The sequence below is a fragment of the Lipotes vexillifer genome, unplaced genomic scaffold, assembly GCF_000442215.2.
Source record: "Lipotes vexillifer unplaced genomic scaffold, Lipotes_vexillifer_v1.1 scaffold1272, whole genome shotgun sequence".
Classification (NCBI taxonomy): domain Eukaryota; kingdom Metazoa; phylum Chordata; class Mammalia; order Artiodactyla; family Lipotidae; genus Lipotes; species Lipotes vexillifer.
Window position 1 is genome coordinate 992,693 of NW_006779909.1, and position 14,641 is coordinate 1,007,333.

The window sequence follows — 14,641 nt, forward strand, 5'->3', positions numbered from 1 at the left end:
TTATGTTAGTTATCATTATTTCTTTTACTATTTATTTTGGCAATAACTGTAAACTGCTAACTTCTACAGGTCCATCAGGCCTTATATTAAATGTCACTTCCTTCGGGAAGCCCTCCCGATTCCCTACGCTAAGCATTCCCGAACTCTGCTCCCTCTCACACCACTCATTACTGATAAGAGCTCGATGACAGAAGTTACTTTGTTCACCTTTGTATCCCCATTACAGAGTAGGTGCTTAATTGGTACTTGTTGAAAAAAATGAAGTAAATTAGGATGTAATTTGTCTCAGTCTAAAAGGCAAGAATTCATTCAACATAGCCAGGTATTCTTGTACTACTATTCACTTGTCAAGACTTTCAAGTCTTCTTCTTCTTCTTTTTTTTTTTTTTCAGAGAGCAATGCTTTGGATTTTTTTTTTAATTAATTAATTTATTTTTTGGCTGTGTTAGGTCTTCGTTTCTGTGCAAGGGCTTTCTCTAGTTGCGGCAAGCCGGGGCCACTCTTCATCGCGGTGCGCGGGCCTCTCACTATCTTGGCCTCTCTTGTTGAGGAGCACAGGCTCCAGACGCGCAGGCTCAGTAGTTGTGGCTCACGGGCCTAGTTGCTCCGCGGCATGTGGGATCTTCCCAGACCAGGGCTCGAACCCGTGTCTCCTGCATTGGCAGGCAGATTCTCAACCACTGTGCCACCAGGGAAGCCCAAGTCTTCTATTTTTAAAGAAACAACTTTAGTGAGGCATAATTTACATACCACAAAATTCATGCATTAAGTTTTCCTTACTAATGTCTTTTCCTCTCTCGTGTTCTGTGTGAAGGTCATTTTTCTGATGGTAAAAATGGGAAGAAAATAGAAGTGGAATGTAGTGGAATTCTGGATAGAGAATGGGCTCCTTGAGCCCAATTTACCAGGGTTTGCTTCTCAGTTTTACTCTTCAGTTGTGATCTTAAAGCAAATTAACCTCTCTAAGCCACAGATTCTGAGCTGTAAAACTGCACTATGAAGAGTTTCTTCATTGGCTTCTCTAAGGGTTGTGAGATGACATGCAAAAAATCTGATCCACAGTAGAGGTAATAACTCAAAAACAGCAGATCCCCTCCCTTCTCTATGTCATCTTTTAACCTTGGATCCCCTAAACAGTAGGTCTATTCTTTCACCATCATCATTATCTTGTTCTGAGCATAAGTGAAAAAATACCCAACCTTCTTTTCTTAGGATTCAGCAAGCCCCACTTCATTCTGAGGTTTTGTTTTCCTGCACTATTCTTACAGATTTTGTTCCATTTTTTATTCATTCTTAGGCATATGCTATTTGTCTCCATCTTTTGAATATGCTGGTAGAAAAAAACCCAAACCCCACCTGAGATCATTAGAGAACAGTGGTTTTTAAAGTTGCCGTTACCTTTCTTCTTCACTGGGAGTATTCTATTGTGAACTTAACGTTTTATTTTTCAAAGCCTCCCATTCCTTGAAAAAAGTGCGTTTCCTTTTACAGCCTCTCATCTTGAAATTATACCTGTCTTTTCCCCTGGATATGTTTCCTAAAGTCTCCGACAGCCTGCCTTCTCTGTGTGTCGTATTACAGCCACATCCTCCAGGTCTCTACCGCTTCCCCAAGACCAACCAATTCTTCCCTGGGAGTCACATTACATCAGCATCACTAATGCAATATATGCTTTATTACAGACTATGTTTTATTCTAGGCGGTCAATTAAAAACGAACCTCGGTGCTGGTTTGCTTTAACATGGAGGATGAATTACCTACGGTCAAATGCAAACTGCTGCTAGATTTATATTCATATTAAATATATACCTGTTGAATTTGGGCTTTTTCTCAGTGCTTCAGAGACTCTAAGCTTTCAGGTAACTGGGATGGTCTTAAGCGTGGGTTTCCAGAAACTTCACAAAAAATCAGACTCCATCAAAAGGACTGCTCCACACGCTCAAGGAACACCCACCAACAAAACCCATCTCCACAACCACCAGATTATCTCACCAGCAAGTGAGACTGCAAGGTTTGGGGGCTTGGCCGTACCACTCCGCGCTGCGCAAGGGGGGAGTTCGTGCCCATTTGGCTGCGACTGACCGTTTCTCCTCGCTTGCTTTTGCCTCTGCTCCCCCTGCGCAGGCACCCAAAGTGCGTCAGGCCGGTGCTTTATAGCTGCAGCCTGGGCGTCTCCGCTCTCTGTTTTTCCTCTTCTCTGGGTTGTGCTTCCCGCCGTCGTTCGCGAAGATGCAGCTCAAGCCGATGGAGATTAACCCGGAGGTGAGCATCAGGTGCACTGTTACTCGGGGAGCGCAGGGCCGAGGGTCAGCCCTCACCAGCTAGCGGTATCAGTGACTGCTTTTATCTTTGCTTTTTTTTTTTTCTTTGCATTTGCCTTCCAGATGCTGAACAAAGTGAGTGACGTCTCGGGCTGCCTCAGTCTCCCTCCCCCGGGAGCCCTGAGGCGGAGGCGCCCACCGGCTCCGGCTGTTTCTCAGGGACCGAGCGGCGCCCTGCGCGCTCCGGAGGCGGCGGGGCTGGGGCGCGGCCGGGGTGCCCTCACTCTGCCCCTGCCTCGGGGGCGGCGGTAACTGCGAAACCAGTCAGAGGTGGGATGGAGGAGGCTGCGCCCAGATGCTAGCCCCGGGCGTCGCGGGAGCCACGTGTGGGCCGCGCTTTGTGCTGTGTCATTGCGCTCGGCCTGGGTGGGGGGCGGGGCGGGGCTCCTCCCAGGCCCGGGGAGAGGTGCGAGGATGCAGAGCCCGCCCCGCCTCCCCCGCCTCCCGGTAGGTGCCCGCCACTCTCTGCGCCTGGCCGCCATGTTTTTTCCCCGCAGGTGCTGGCCCGGCTGGGGGTTGCGGGTCAGTGGCGCTTCGAGGACGTGCTGGGACTGGAGGAGGAGTCTCTGGGCTCGGTGCCGGCGCCTGCCTGCGCGCTGCTGCTGCTCTTTCCTCTCACGGCCCAGGTAGGGCGTGGGGCCCGGGGTGCGCAGGCGCTGCGCGCGCTGCCCCTAGACCGGAGTGAGGCGTTGAGGACGGTGCAGGCTCTCCCGTCCTGGCCTGGGCGCCCAGAGCTGGCACACTGCCCCTTCCTTGTGGCGGGTGGAGGAAGGAACTCGCACTTTCATGTAGCTGCTCACTGGGCTTCTGCTGTAACGGCGTTTATTGCCTGGTCGTTCATCCATCCAGTATTGCCTTGAATTTGAAGGAGAAGCAATATTTCAGTTCCATCATCCCAATTATCCAGGAAGACAGCTCACCCTACTCATGAGTGCACTTTGAACCTAGGCTTTTTGGCAGTTTGAGCCAAGGAATGGCTGGCTGGTTCTCCTTTAACGGCTGTGACGTGTGGTTTTATTGTTTGGTTCTCAGATTCCCACCTTGCTGTAAAATGGAGGGGGATGGGCTTGCCTAAACCACAAGAAAACAATAGGTTCTTTAATTTTCCACCTCTGCTGCCTGGGTCTTCAGTGGGTTCAGGGGTTTCTTCCCAACCCTCCGCTCCCTACAACGTACACGCTTGGTTTTTAGTTTCTCCAATGTGTTTTTCTAAAGCTTAATCATTTGTGTGTGGTGCCTGTGTGAGAACCTCCTTCTACCTCTCAACCTCTTTCCTCTCTGACCTTGTAGTTAAGTGAATAGGTGGGCATTAGACCAGTCTTGGAAATGCTTTTTCATTTCCCTTTAGATGGTCTTCCGCCTGCAAGTGTGCAAGTATATAGGTACCTCAAAGGCTGAGCATCAGATATAAAAAGGTAGCTGGGGTAGTTGTTGTCTTGGATGTGTGGAATCCCACTAATTAGCATGGTTTTGTCTGTCTCCTATTGCTGCCACTCCGACCCCTGATTGAGGAGTGGTTGAATTTTGCTTTAGTGAAACTCTGGGGTATTAGCATATACGGCATCATTCCAAACAGAATGAGCTAAACTGAAGCACCATCCTAATGCCAGGAGTTCTAGAAGCATCCTCAGCATAAACTAAGCCCTATGGGAAGTTCCAGGCATTCCTCCTAGTAAATGGGCTAATTGTGGGTTAAAAACACTTATTAAAGCTATTAGGATAGTCCCACTGACACGTTTGTTACTGCCAAAGCCTTTACTTAGGTGAAAATGGAGTTCCCCAATAATTGCAAGTCAAATTAGCTTCCCCATTGATCAAATCAAATGCAATGTTCTCTCTCATTTGAGCCTCTCCCAGAGGTTTCTTATTAGAGGAACCATGATGACTCGGAGGTTTTTGAGCAGCAGTACTCAAAGGCAAGGCCTTGGGGAGGCAGTGGTGCAGCACGTTTGTCTTGCAAAAGCCCACTGCTCTCATTTTGCTGGATCAAGCAGATCTTGGTTAGTAGAACATTCTGGGTAGAACATTTTACGTTTGAAAGAGCTCGATACTTTGTCTTTTCGCTCCAGTTCTGTCTGTCAGATTTACTGAATGGCACAAAACACCTATTGGGCTAAATATTGAAGCAAATTCAAAGAAAAGTCGAGGTTTATAGGTTGACTTCCAAACAAGCTAATGTTAATTTAGAAAGCATCTAATTTTGTCTAAGAATATTACGAAATCCAAAATGGACTACTTTTAACACATTTTAAGGGATCATGAAATATTTACAGAAATGTCTGCATGCAAGAGCTCAAACAACCCTGAAGGATGACGCTATCCCATTACAAAAAAATGAAACCTTTTTAGAAAAGTGAAAATCCTTAACAGTCAATGAGTAGCTCAACTCAAGGACCCAGTAGGTAGATACATGATGCTAGAACTTCCTACGAGTTGGAGTTTAAGTTGATCTTGTGGGACAAGAGAGCTTATTCCTCTGATGGTACCACAGACAAGGCTTACTTCAGTTCTGTGTACAGTAATGCAAGGCTGCTAGAATTAGAAATATATGTACTTCTCGGGTTCCATACGGTTTATACCAGTAGTAAGAAAGTAGTGTTTCTGTAGCATCAGCACCCTGCTTTTAACTGAGCAGTCATGCCTTTAAGGCCTTTAGAACTTGTAGTGAAAGGGCCAGACAAGCCCACTATATTACTGTACAAAGAGATAATGCTTTGAGGAAACTAGTCTCCTCAAATTGTGTAGTTGTCAAGGACAAACAAGAGTTACATCTTCCTCTTGTAGGAGGAGAAAGTTTTGTGAAATCACAGTCCAGCACCCCAGACCAGTTGTCTTCCCTTCGTAAAAAAGGATGAGGGAATAGTTAATTTCTTTAAATTGCTCCTTTCTTTAGTTAAGTTTTGTATTGTTTTGTATTTGAGGAGACATGTATTTGGGCAGAATAGATGTAGAACTTCAAAGAATAGTGAGGTATAAACTAGCTGGTGTTCTTGGGCATTCAGCTGACCAGCGCTTGATTGGAATGCCTGTGTGAAAGTCGTTAGTGTTAAAGGAAGAAAATAATGAACTTGTCTGTTTTTCTGACTTCAGCACGCCATCCATTTCAAGCTAAAAGGTTGCAGTGGTGTCTAGACAAAGGCTTGGGCAATATCCAAGGCCGCTACTGCACTGCAGCATCAGGGTGGGGTGTCAGAACCTCTCAGAACCCCACGGGCTGGTGTGGGTGTGGGTGGCAGATGGGCCATTCTCTCTGGGCACCAGCCAGCACCTAGAACCAAGGCTCCTGGTCACATATCCCACTTCTGTTTCCATTTAGGTGCTAGAACTCGCTGTGCTGCTGTCTGTTCTTTGCATTTTCATTTTGAGATGTAAAAGTGTTTTTTTGCACTCACAGCATGAGAACTTCAGGAAAAAACAGATTGAAGAGCTGAAGGGACAAGAAGTAAGCCCTAAGGTGTACTTCATGAAGCAGACCATTGGCAACTCCTGTGGAACCATCGGACTCATTCATGCAGTGGCCAATAATCAGGACAAACTGGAGTTCGGTGAGTGGGTTTTGAGGCCAGTCATCCTCTGGTTGACCTTTAATTAACTGTAATGCTTCCTTCCAACACCCCCAAGCCTCTGTTTGGCAAAGCCATTGCCTTAAATTTTTTTGAAAATCTACTTATGCAGATAGAATCAGTGGGTGAATTCTCATTGTTCCTCCCTTTTGAGGAAGGGAGGTGCATCCAAGAAGCATAGTGTGGTTTCCTCCAGGCGGGGTGGGTGACAGTGCAGTTTTGTACTTGCCTCTCCGCCTGGGCTCTTCATATGCAGATCCTCCTGCTAGTCTTGACAATTCTAAAGAATTAGAGATGCTGTTAAGGCATAAAATGGCAACCTTCAGGACCTTTCTTTAATGGTGCTGTGTCTCATAAGCAACAGGAGAACCAAAACAGCCTAAAGCAGCAGGACACAGTGCGAGGTCCTGCAGGGAGGCATAGCCGCAGGCTGGCACCTTGAGAGATCCATCTGTGAACAAAGCTTGGTCAGGAATTTTAGCTTGCCTCCAGTGGATGTCATGGAGGATAGAGAATAGATGAGTCTCAGCCCTTAAGTTGTCAGAAGTGCAAGTAACAGCATTGAAATATGTTAAAATACACGGCATTGTGTATGATTTTGGCCAAGGGTCAGCAAACTTTCTTAAAAGCCCAGAGAGTAAATCTTTTAGGATTTGAGGGCCATATAATCTCTGCCCTTGTAGTGCAAGAGCAGCCATAGACAAGAGGTAGAGCAGTGGATGTGGCTGTGTTCCAATAAAACTTTATTAGGTGGCAGTAGTCTGCCAACTCCTGATTTAGACAATGGATGGGGGGGGCTGAGAATTGAATAAGTTCAACTAACAGTCCATGCTGTTGCTTGTAGCAGGTCAAATACTTTTTTTTTTTTTTTTTAATTTAAACAAGGGAATTGTGGCCAAGATTCTACTCCTGGTATACTTCTGAAATTAAAAAAAAAAAAAAAGGCTCGTCTGGCCACAAAGGTCCAGATCTTCTAGAAGTTGCTTTTTTCAAATATTGACTTCAGTGAGTCATTAAAAAGTCGTAGTTTGATCCTTTTTATTTCTTCTGCAGTAGGTGTCATTTCTTTTAGAATACTGTGTTCCTGAGGTCACAGATAACTGTAACTCTTCCATAAACATGCTCATGATGGTGCCATCGGCTTAATCTGAGTCACAGCCCTCCTCATAAAGTTGAGAGGATTCCTATAATTTCCAAATTTTAAATGGTCCCCATTTAACAAATTGGTTGAAGTTTAGAGCTGAAAGTTCAGATTGAGGTCTTTTGAAATACAAGTTGCTCTTGTGTCCTAGACTCATCCACACTGAGCAATGACAAAATGCTTATGCCAACCATCAGCTAGTTAGCTGTCTCCAGGCCAGACTGTTAGGGTCTTTGTATTTCTATTTAAGATCTGTAGGTTGAAGTCTTTCTGGATAACCATATTACTAAGATTGCATTTTCTACCCTGAAATAAAAGTCTTCGTTTGAGAACTGTTGATATTGATAGATTAGAATGTTATTGTTACATCATGTATGCAATAAACATTAATTGTGCATTGCTAAGTGCTGTAGATAAGAGCAATAGACAAGACAGTTCCTGCCTTTATGGCACTGAAAGTCTCACAAATACATGTTACCAGTGGATCAGTGCTGTAACGGAGGTGGTAGGAGATCTGACAGGTGAGGGTGAGGTGGAACGTGGGGAGGGATCGGGTGACAGGGAGGATGTGAGAAAGAGCTTGGCATGCTGGAGGAACTGAGAGTTCTCTGGCTTGAATGCAGTGAGAGGGGAGTGGTTAGAAAAAGAGGCTGGGGAAGAGGCACCCTGCTCATCCACATCCTCAGAGGCCATGGTAAAAAGTCAGGTTGCCAAACGTGACAGACTATGCAGTGGCCTAAGTCAGCAATAAATTGCAACCATTTGCATTATACCGGTACTAACATATACTTTTTTTTTCTTTTCTCTTTTTTTTTTTAAAGAGGATGGGTCAGTTCTGAAACAGTTTCTTTCTGAAACAGAGAAGTTGTCCCCTGAAGACAGAGCAAAATGCTTTGAAAAGAATGAGGTAGGAAGAGAACTTCTAGAGCATCGATTTTCAATGACTCTGGATGTTTTCGTGCTAACTATTCTCTGTTTTCTGCAGGCCATCCAGGCAGCCCATGATGCTGTGGCACAGGAAGGCCAGTGTCGGGTAAATACAAGTTAGAGCCAGGCTGTCCAGGTGTCACCCATGTTTCCCCAGAAATATGTGCAAGAACCTCTTGCTGGAACACAGCACATGTTTCCACCCAAGGCTGATGAATGCCAGAAAATTCTACCAGAATAATGCCGTGACCAGACCTGTTCATAGAAATGGCTCTTCAAAATATCTGATTGGCAATTGACACAGTCTTGAGTAAATTCAAGCTGGTAGTGTTTTATATAGATCCAAATGGGTCTAATTGAGTAGCACCCATCTTAATAATTGAACATTTCACATACTCTTCTCACAGTCTATTGGAGAGCAAGCTGAACCAACAAGGACTAAGTTTCTAGATGACTTAAATGTACCATTAATCTGAACACAGCCTTCAAGTCAACTGTTGATTAGATTTAAGTCAGTGATAGTGTCTGTATAACGGCAGTTGACTCTGTCACATTCTAGTCTTGACCTTGGGTGAAGTACTTATCCTCCCTAAGCCTTAATTTCCTCCTCAGTAAAAAGCAAGTATTAGAGTTCTGAGAGTTACAGTATATCTACTTTAATGGTCTTAGAATAGTACCTAGTATATAAGAAATAAATATTAGCTATAATCATTTAATATGTAGGCAGGTTGGTTCAAGCATATTTACTTAGAGAATTTATTTTTAACAGATTAAGTTCTGCTTATAAAGTAATCATATTGCAAAATATGTGTATCAAATCAACAGGTTGTAGACCTTAAACTTACACAAGGTTATGTCATTTATATCTTAATTTTTTTCTTTCAGCTTTATTTTTAAATGCAGTTTATAATACAATAAAAAAAATACTCATTTTCGAAAAAATATCTTGACTCTCTGCAGGTAGATGACAAAGTGAACTTTCATTTTATTCTGTTTAACAACGTGGATGGCCACCTCTATGAACTTGGTACGTTTCACTCCAGTTTTGGAATCTAAAAGAGATGCATGCATTCTCTCAGACATAATTCCTCTTACAGTACTGGTGTGTGACTTTATGGCGGCACTTAGTATATCCGTTCATGAAGCCAGAACACCGAGGTATTCTCAAGGGGGCACTTAACCCTTTATCATACCCAGAGCACCTCCCTCAGGAACCTGGCCTGCGGGATGAATGGCTTTAGTCACAAAGAACTGATCAGCCAGTTCAAAGTATACACGTTCAGATTTTCTCTTTCCACCTTCCACTATAATAGCATCACCAGTATAATGTCTCAACCACCATCCTTTCCAGGCAAGGAATACTTTTGGAAGGAGGTAAATGCCTAAACACAACCTGGTTTGTGTAAAAAGAATTCAGACATGTCCATCTCTGCATTAAGAAGAGTCATCTTCTTTTAATGGAGAAAGACTTGCAGCTGTGTCATCTCAAGCCAAGATACTACCTATGGCCAGCAAGGGCAAAGAAAACTTGGGGCTGCTCAGCAGTCATTGAGGGGCAAATGAAATCTCAAGGATCCTTTTTCTTCCCTCCACCTTTCATGTACCTCATAGACTGCTTCTGACTTGCTTTGTGGTCCTTCCCAAGAGATGGGCACAAGCCCTCCTAGTAGTAGCTAGTTTGGCCTTGTGTGGTCTTGTGGTCTTGGTGCTTTAGATTAGAATTGCCTGGGGTGGATATCTAGGAACACTTGAACCTCATTTCCAGCCTGTTGATTCATAACCAGCCTAACCTTTGTGGGAGTGGCAGTGGTATTTGGAAGAATCTAAAACTTGCCTTTAAGCTGGACAAGCAAAGTAGACAGAAAATGTGCAGAGAAAATTGACATGCCGGGCTTTTTCGTTACAGATGGACGGATGCCTTTTCCGGTGAACCATGGCACAAGTTCAGAGGGCTCACTGCTGCAGGTAGTCTTTGGAATCCATTTCCACTAGGGCCCATATTTCTTTAGCCTGTTTGTCTATTCTAAGGTGCAAACCTTTTTCAGGCAGCATCAGTCATCTGGGATAAGAGCAGTCTTTAGGGCTTAAAGATAATCTCAGTAATTCTGTTTGCTTTATTTTATAGCAAATAGTTTTAAACAGCATCCTTTAGAGCAGCCCTGCCTAATCTGTGTTGTGTGCTGTCTTTAGCCCACAGTTAGATTTAGCCTGAAAGCCATTGTTTATTTCCTTGTGGGGTTAAGGTGACTCTTGTCCTCTTGTCAGATTACATCATAGCCAATGACTCAGACTCATGGAACAGCAACCCAAGCCTTTCCTGATCCCTCTCTGACTGCTGGATTTGGGTCAGTCTTGTAGGTAGCACACTATGGATTTTGGTTAGGCAGTTACCTCTGTGATTGTTTTCTTCCCACACGGTCGGTCCACTGTTAACAGGTCAAAGGAAGCAAATTCAAAACACGCCTGACCAGAACTTTAAGATCCAGGGTCACTGTGTAACCGTCCTGGTAAAAGTGACGGCAGAAATCTCTTAATTCTGAACATGAGTTGGTAGACTAGTCCTCTGCCCTCTAAAATATGAATCTCTAGAGTTTAGTCAATTTGCTGTTAGGAAAATGGCTTAATTGTGATAAAATTAAAAATGATTTTAAGGTATAATTACTTCATTTGCTGTAATAACAGCTAAACTTTTTTGCGTGCTTCTTGTGTGTAGACGGGGGGTGGCAAACTTTTTCTGTGAGGAGCCAGGAAATATTTTAGGCTTTGTATAGCATATGGGCTCTGTTGCAGGTATTCATTTCTGCTGTGACAGCTCCAAAGCAGCCCAATAGGCAGTGTCTAAATGAATGTGTATGGCTGTGTTCCATTAAAACTTTATTAACAAAAACAGGCAGCAGGTTGGATTTGGCCCGCAGGCTGCAGTTTGCTGACTCCATGCTAGATGCTGTTCTAAGTTAGTTACCTCTTTTATGGACTCCTTTTTAATGATGCTCTGAGCTAGTTAGTATTACTCACATTTTACAGATGAGGAAACGGAGGTGCAGAGGTAAGTGATGCCCAAGGTCAATGGCAAACTGCAGAATCATGGTTCAAATCTAGACAGTCTGTCTCTAGAGTCTGTGCTCTTAGCCACTGTACAATACTACCTTTATAGTAGACTTGTCTTTGGAACATCATAGACCTGATGACCTCAAGGTACTAGTGGACCAAATTATGCAGTCCTAGGAGGGACAGTCACTTTCTCTAGCCTGCTGTCATATACACCTGAGATCAGTCAGAGCTAATTCTTGGATATACCGGGGTAAATGAGAATAGTGATATGGAATGAGAACTAGACCTAGAGAAACAGAATGGGGATTTGCATGAGAGTCAGGATTCACTTATGGGAGAGAATAAGAACAGGGGCAGAATTTCTGGTTATGACCCATTTGGAGAAAAGATTCTGGTCCATCTAATAAAGCTTCCTAGGTACATACCAACTCCTGTCGAACACTATCCTAATACAGGCACACCTCACATTGTGGGTTCAGTTCCAGACCACTGCAGTAAAGCAAATATCACAATAAAGAAGTTTTGAGTTTTTTTGCTTCCTACTGCATATAAAAGTTATGTTTACACTATACTGTAGTCTGTTAAGTGTGCAGTAGCATTCATTATGTATAAAACCAATGTACGTATCTTAATTTAAAATATTGTTAAAACAATGCTAACCATCATCTAGTGTTCAGTGAGTCAGTCTTTTTGCAATAGTAACATCAAAGATCACTGATCACAGATCACCATAACAAATATAATAATAATGAAAAGTTTGGAATATTACGAGAATTAACAAAATGTGACACAGAGACATGAAGTGAGCCAGTGCTGCTGGAAAAGTGATGCTGATAGACTTGCTCCATGCAGGATTGCCACAAACCTTCAATTTGCCCAAAAAAAAAAAAAAAAAAAAAAAAAATGCAGTATCTACAAAGCACAATAAAGTGAAGTGAAATAAAATGAGGTATGCCTGTACCATAAAATGTACTCTGCATAGGATACTTAAAACTGTTATGTGAGTAGAATTTATGAGGTGTGGGCAAGGTAAAACTTTTTTGTTTAAAAAAAAAACCCTCAAATTAATTGACTAGAAAATAGCATCTTTTTTTTTTCTTTACATCTTTATTGGAGTATAATTGCTTTACAATGGTGTGTTAGTTTCTGCTTTATGACAAAGTGAATCAGTTATACATATGTTCCCATATCTCTTCCCTCTTGCGTCTCCCTCCCTCCGACTCCTCCAGGCAGTCACAAAGCACCGAACTGATCTCCCTGTGGAAAATAACATCTTGATTAGTGGAAATTATTATCCTAAGTAAGGCTGGTTCTATATGGTTAGAGATGTTTTAGGTTGTCTAAACTATACCCCGAATTAACTTGTTAAATTGGTGAGAAAATCCATAAACTTAACCCAAGTATCCTGAACTTGAGTGAATTAGGTCACTGCTTATTGTCTATGTAGGAGATGGCTGTTGTCTTTACAGGCACACCCTTAACATTTAATCAACAACATGGGTCCTAAAGGAAAGTGGCTTTGGGGAAGGCAGGTCTGGGGTATCAATATATTAAAAATTCTGATAGAATAAAATGTAGATGTTACTCTAGATCCTCTTCAGTTTTTCTAAGTGGTTCCAAAGCAGAAACAAAACCGGGGTGGGGTTGATGCTTTTTCAGGACCAGAACTCATTATCAGGTTGGTGATTTTTAGGCCTTAGGAGCTGATGTTCTGTGACTGTTCTCTGTCAGCATATCCACTGTCCTCTTGAAGGTCTAGTATTTAACATTGTTGGTGGGGCTTTCTTTCCACTGGACTTTTTGCAAATTGAACAGTGATTGATATTCTGATCCCAAGGCATTTAAACACCAGAATTTCTCAAGTAACATTGGGGTCAGTTTTCTATTCCCAATCTTTGTAATCTAGGTCTTAGAATTAGTAACACATGTCATTCCCTAAATATGTAGGAATCCATCACTTATCTGTACTTGGAATACCAGGTATTTAAACTTTAAGCCTGTTTTGTAAAATGTTTACTTGAAATAAATCTGTCTTTACTCTGGGAATTTCTGAGTTAGAACTTTTTCCTTATGGAAGAGAAATCAATTTTCTATCTTTGGATTTGAGGGAAAGAGCACCAAGAGTATAGTTTTCTTGTCAAAACCAGGCACAAGGTGGCAGAAGCACAGAGCATTTGGTAGAAATAATAAAGGAATCAAAGCTTCTTGAGCTGGATTTGTGATGTGGGTCCTTGTCTTTCCTATCACCTGATTTTTTTTTTTTTTTTTGCGTGGTACACGGGCCTCTCACTGTTGTGGCCTCTCCCGTTGCGGAGCACAGGCTCCGGACGCGCAGGCTCAGCGGCCATGGCTCACAGGCCCAGCCGCTCCGTGGCATGTGGGATCTTCCCGGACTGGGGCACGAACCCGTGTCCCCTGCATCGGCAGGTGGACTCTCAACCACTGTGCCACCAGGGAAGCCCTCATCACCTGATTTTTTTCCTCTTGCCTTAAGCCCTGGTTTTCAGGTTTATTAGGAGGTTTAAAGTGGGTCAGGGTGAACTTTGGGCATTAATAGACCTTACTAATACTTTCCCCTTGAAGCTTTCATTTTGAGCCGTTGCTGTTTAGACCTTAATTCGTGACATTCCTCCTCCTCAGGATGCCGCCAAGGTCTGCAGAGAATTCACTGAGCGTGAGCAAGGGGAGGTCCGCTTCTCCGCCGTGGCCCTCTGCAAGGCAGCCTAATGCCTTGTGGGGGGGCACTTCGCTTTCTCCCCGCTTCCCTTCATCGTGAAAGTATATCCCTACCTATGTGGTCTAAATGCTTCAGTACTTGTAGAGCACAGCTGTTCTCCTTCGGTTCCACAGATACGCACTTACCCTCAACTTCGCCCACGCACTAGCAGAGCTCCATCGAGCAAGTTTGGTGTCACCCTCTGATGGCAAAGCATTCCCCTCATTGTATGTCTTATACCTCAATATCTAATGCTTTAATGGCTACTTTGGTTTGTGTCTGTTAGCTAAGGTCTTGGATGTGGTTTGTTCTTAAAAGGAATAAAAGTTTTCTGCTGATAAGAGATGAGTCTAAACCAGTTTTCATTTTTCCTTCCCCCAATATATCCCAAATTATCATAGTAATTACATATATATCTTCCATATCAGAACTTACACAGTACAGGTAAGAAAATTACCATAAAAATGTTATCGGTTTAGTGTGTTTCTACACTTTTTTCTATACATTTATGTTACTGTGTGTACCTGTAGACTTAAAAACTAATTATTTTTTGGAGTAATTATTTTTATTGAAATATAGTTGATAATATTAATTTCAGATGTACAACATAGTGATTCGACATTTAAGTACATCGTGAAATGATCACCATGATAAGGCTAGTAACCATCTGTCCCCTTACAAAGTTATTGCAGTATTAGTGACCATATTCCTTATGCTATAAGAATGATTTTAGATTTACAGAAAAATTGAGAAGATATTAGAGTTCCCATATACCTTTCATTTGTTCCCCCCATTACATCTTACATTAGTACGATACATTTGTAACAATTGATGAACCATTATTGACAGTCCTATTGACTAAAGTCCATACCTTATTCAGATTACCTTGGTTATTACCCAATGTCTTTTTTCTTTTGCAGAA

General features: G+C 42.9%; 1 protein-coding gene across 1 annotated transcript; it reads left to right on the forward strand.

Annotated features, from left to right (window-relative positions):
- The first annotated feature begins 2,132 nt into the window (after window positions 1-2,132).
- On the forward strand, window positions 2,133-14,062 carry UCHL1 (ubiquitin C-terminal hydrolase L1). The gene is made up of 9 exons (XM_007453041.1): window positions 2,133-2,262; window positions 2,385-2,396; window positions 2,819-2,947; window positions 5,716-5,866; window positions 7,847-7,932; window positions 8,011-8,058; window positions 8,913-8,979; window positions 9,859-9,917; window positions 13,644-14,062. The coding sequence occupies exons 1-9, from the start codon at window positions 2,230-2,232 to the stop codon at window positions 13,728-13,730; spliced, it is 672 nt and encodes a 223-aa protein (XP_007453103.1). The 5' UTR covers window positions 2,133-2,229; the 3' UTR covers window positions 13,731-14,062.
- Window positions 14,063-14,641: the final 579 nt, after the last annotated feature.

Bases quoted from the DNA above. Each gene is read 5' to 3' on its own strand.
- UCHL1 (XM_007453041.1), top strand. From the start codon at position 2,230: ATGCAGCTCAAGCCGATGGAGATTAACCCGGAG. The intron at 2,948-5,715 runs GTAGGGCGTGGG...TTGCACTCACAG, and splicing joins TCTTTCCTCTCACGGCCCAG to CATGAGAACTTCAGGAAAAA. The intron at 8,980-9,858 runs GTACGTTTCACT...TTTTCGTTACAG, and splicing joins TGGCCACCTCTATGAACTTG to ATGGACGGATGCCTTTTCCG.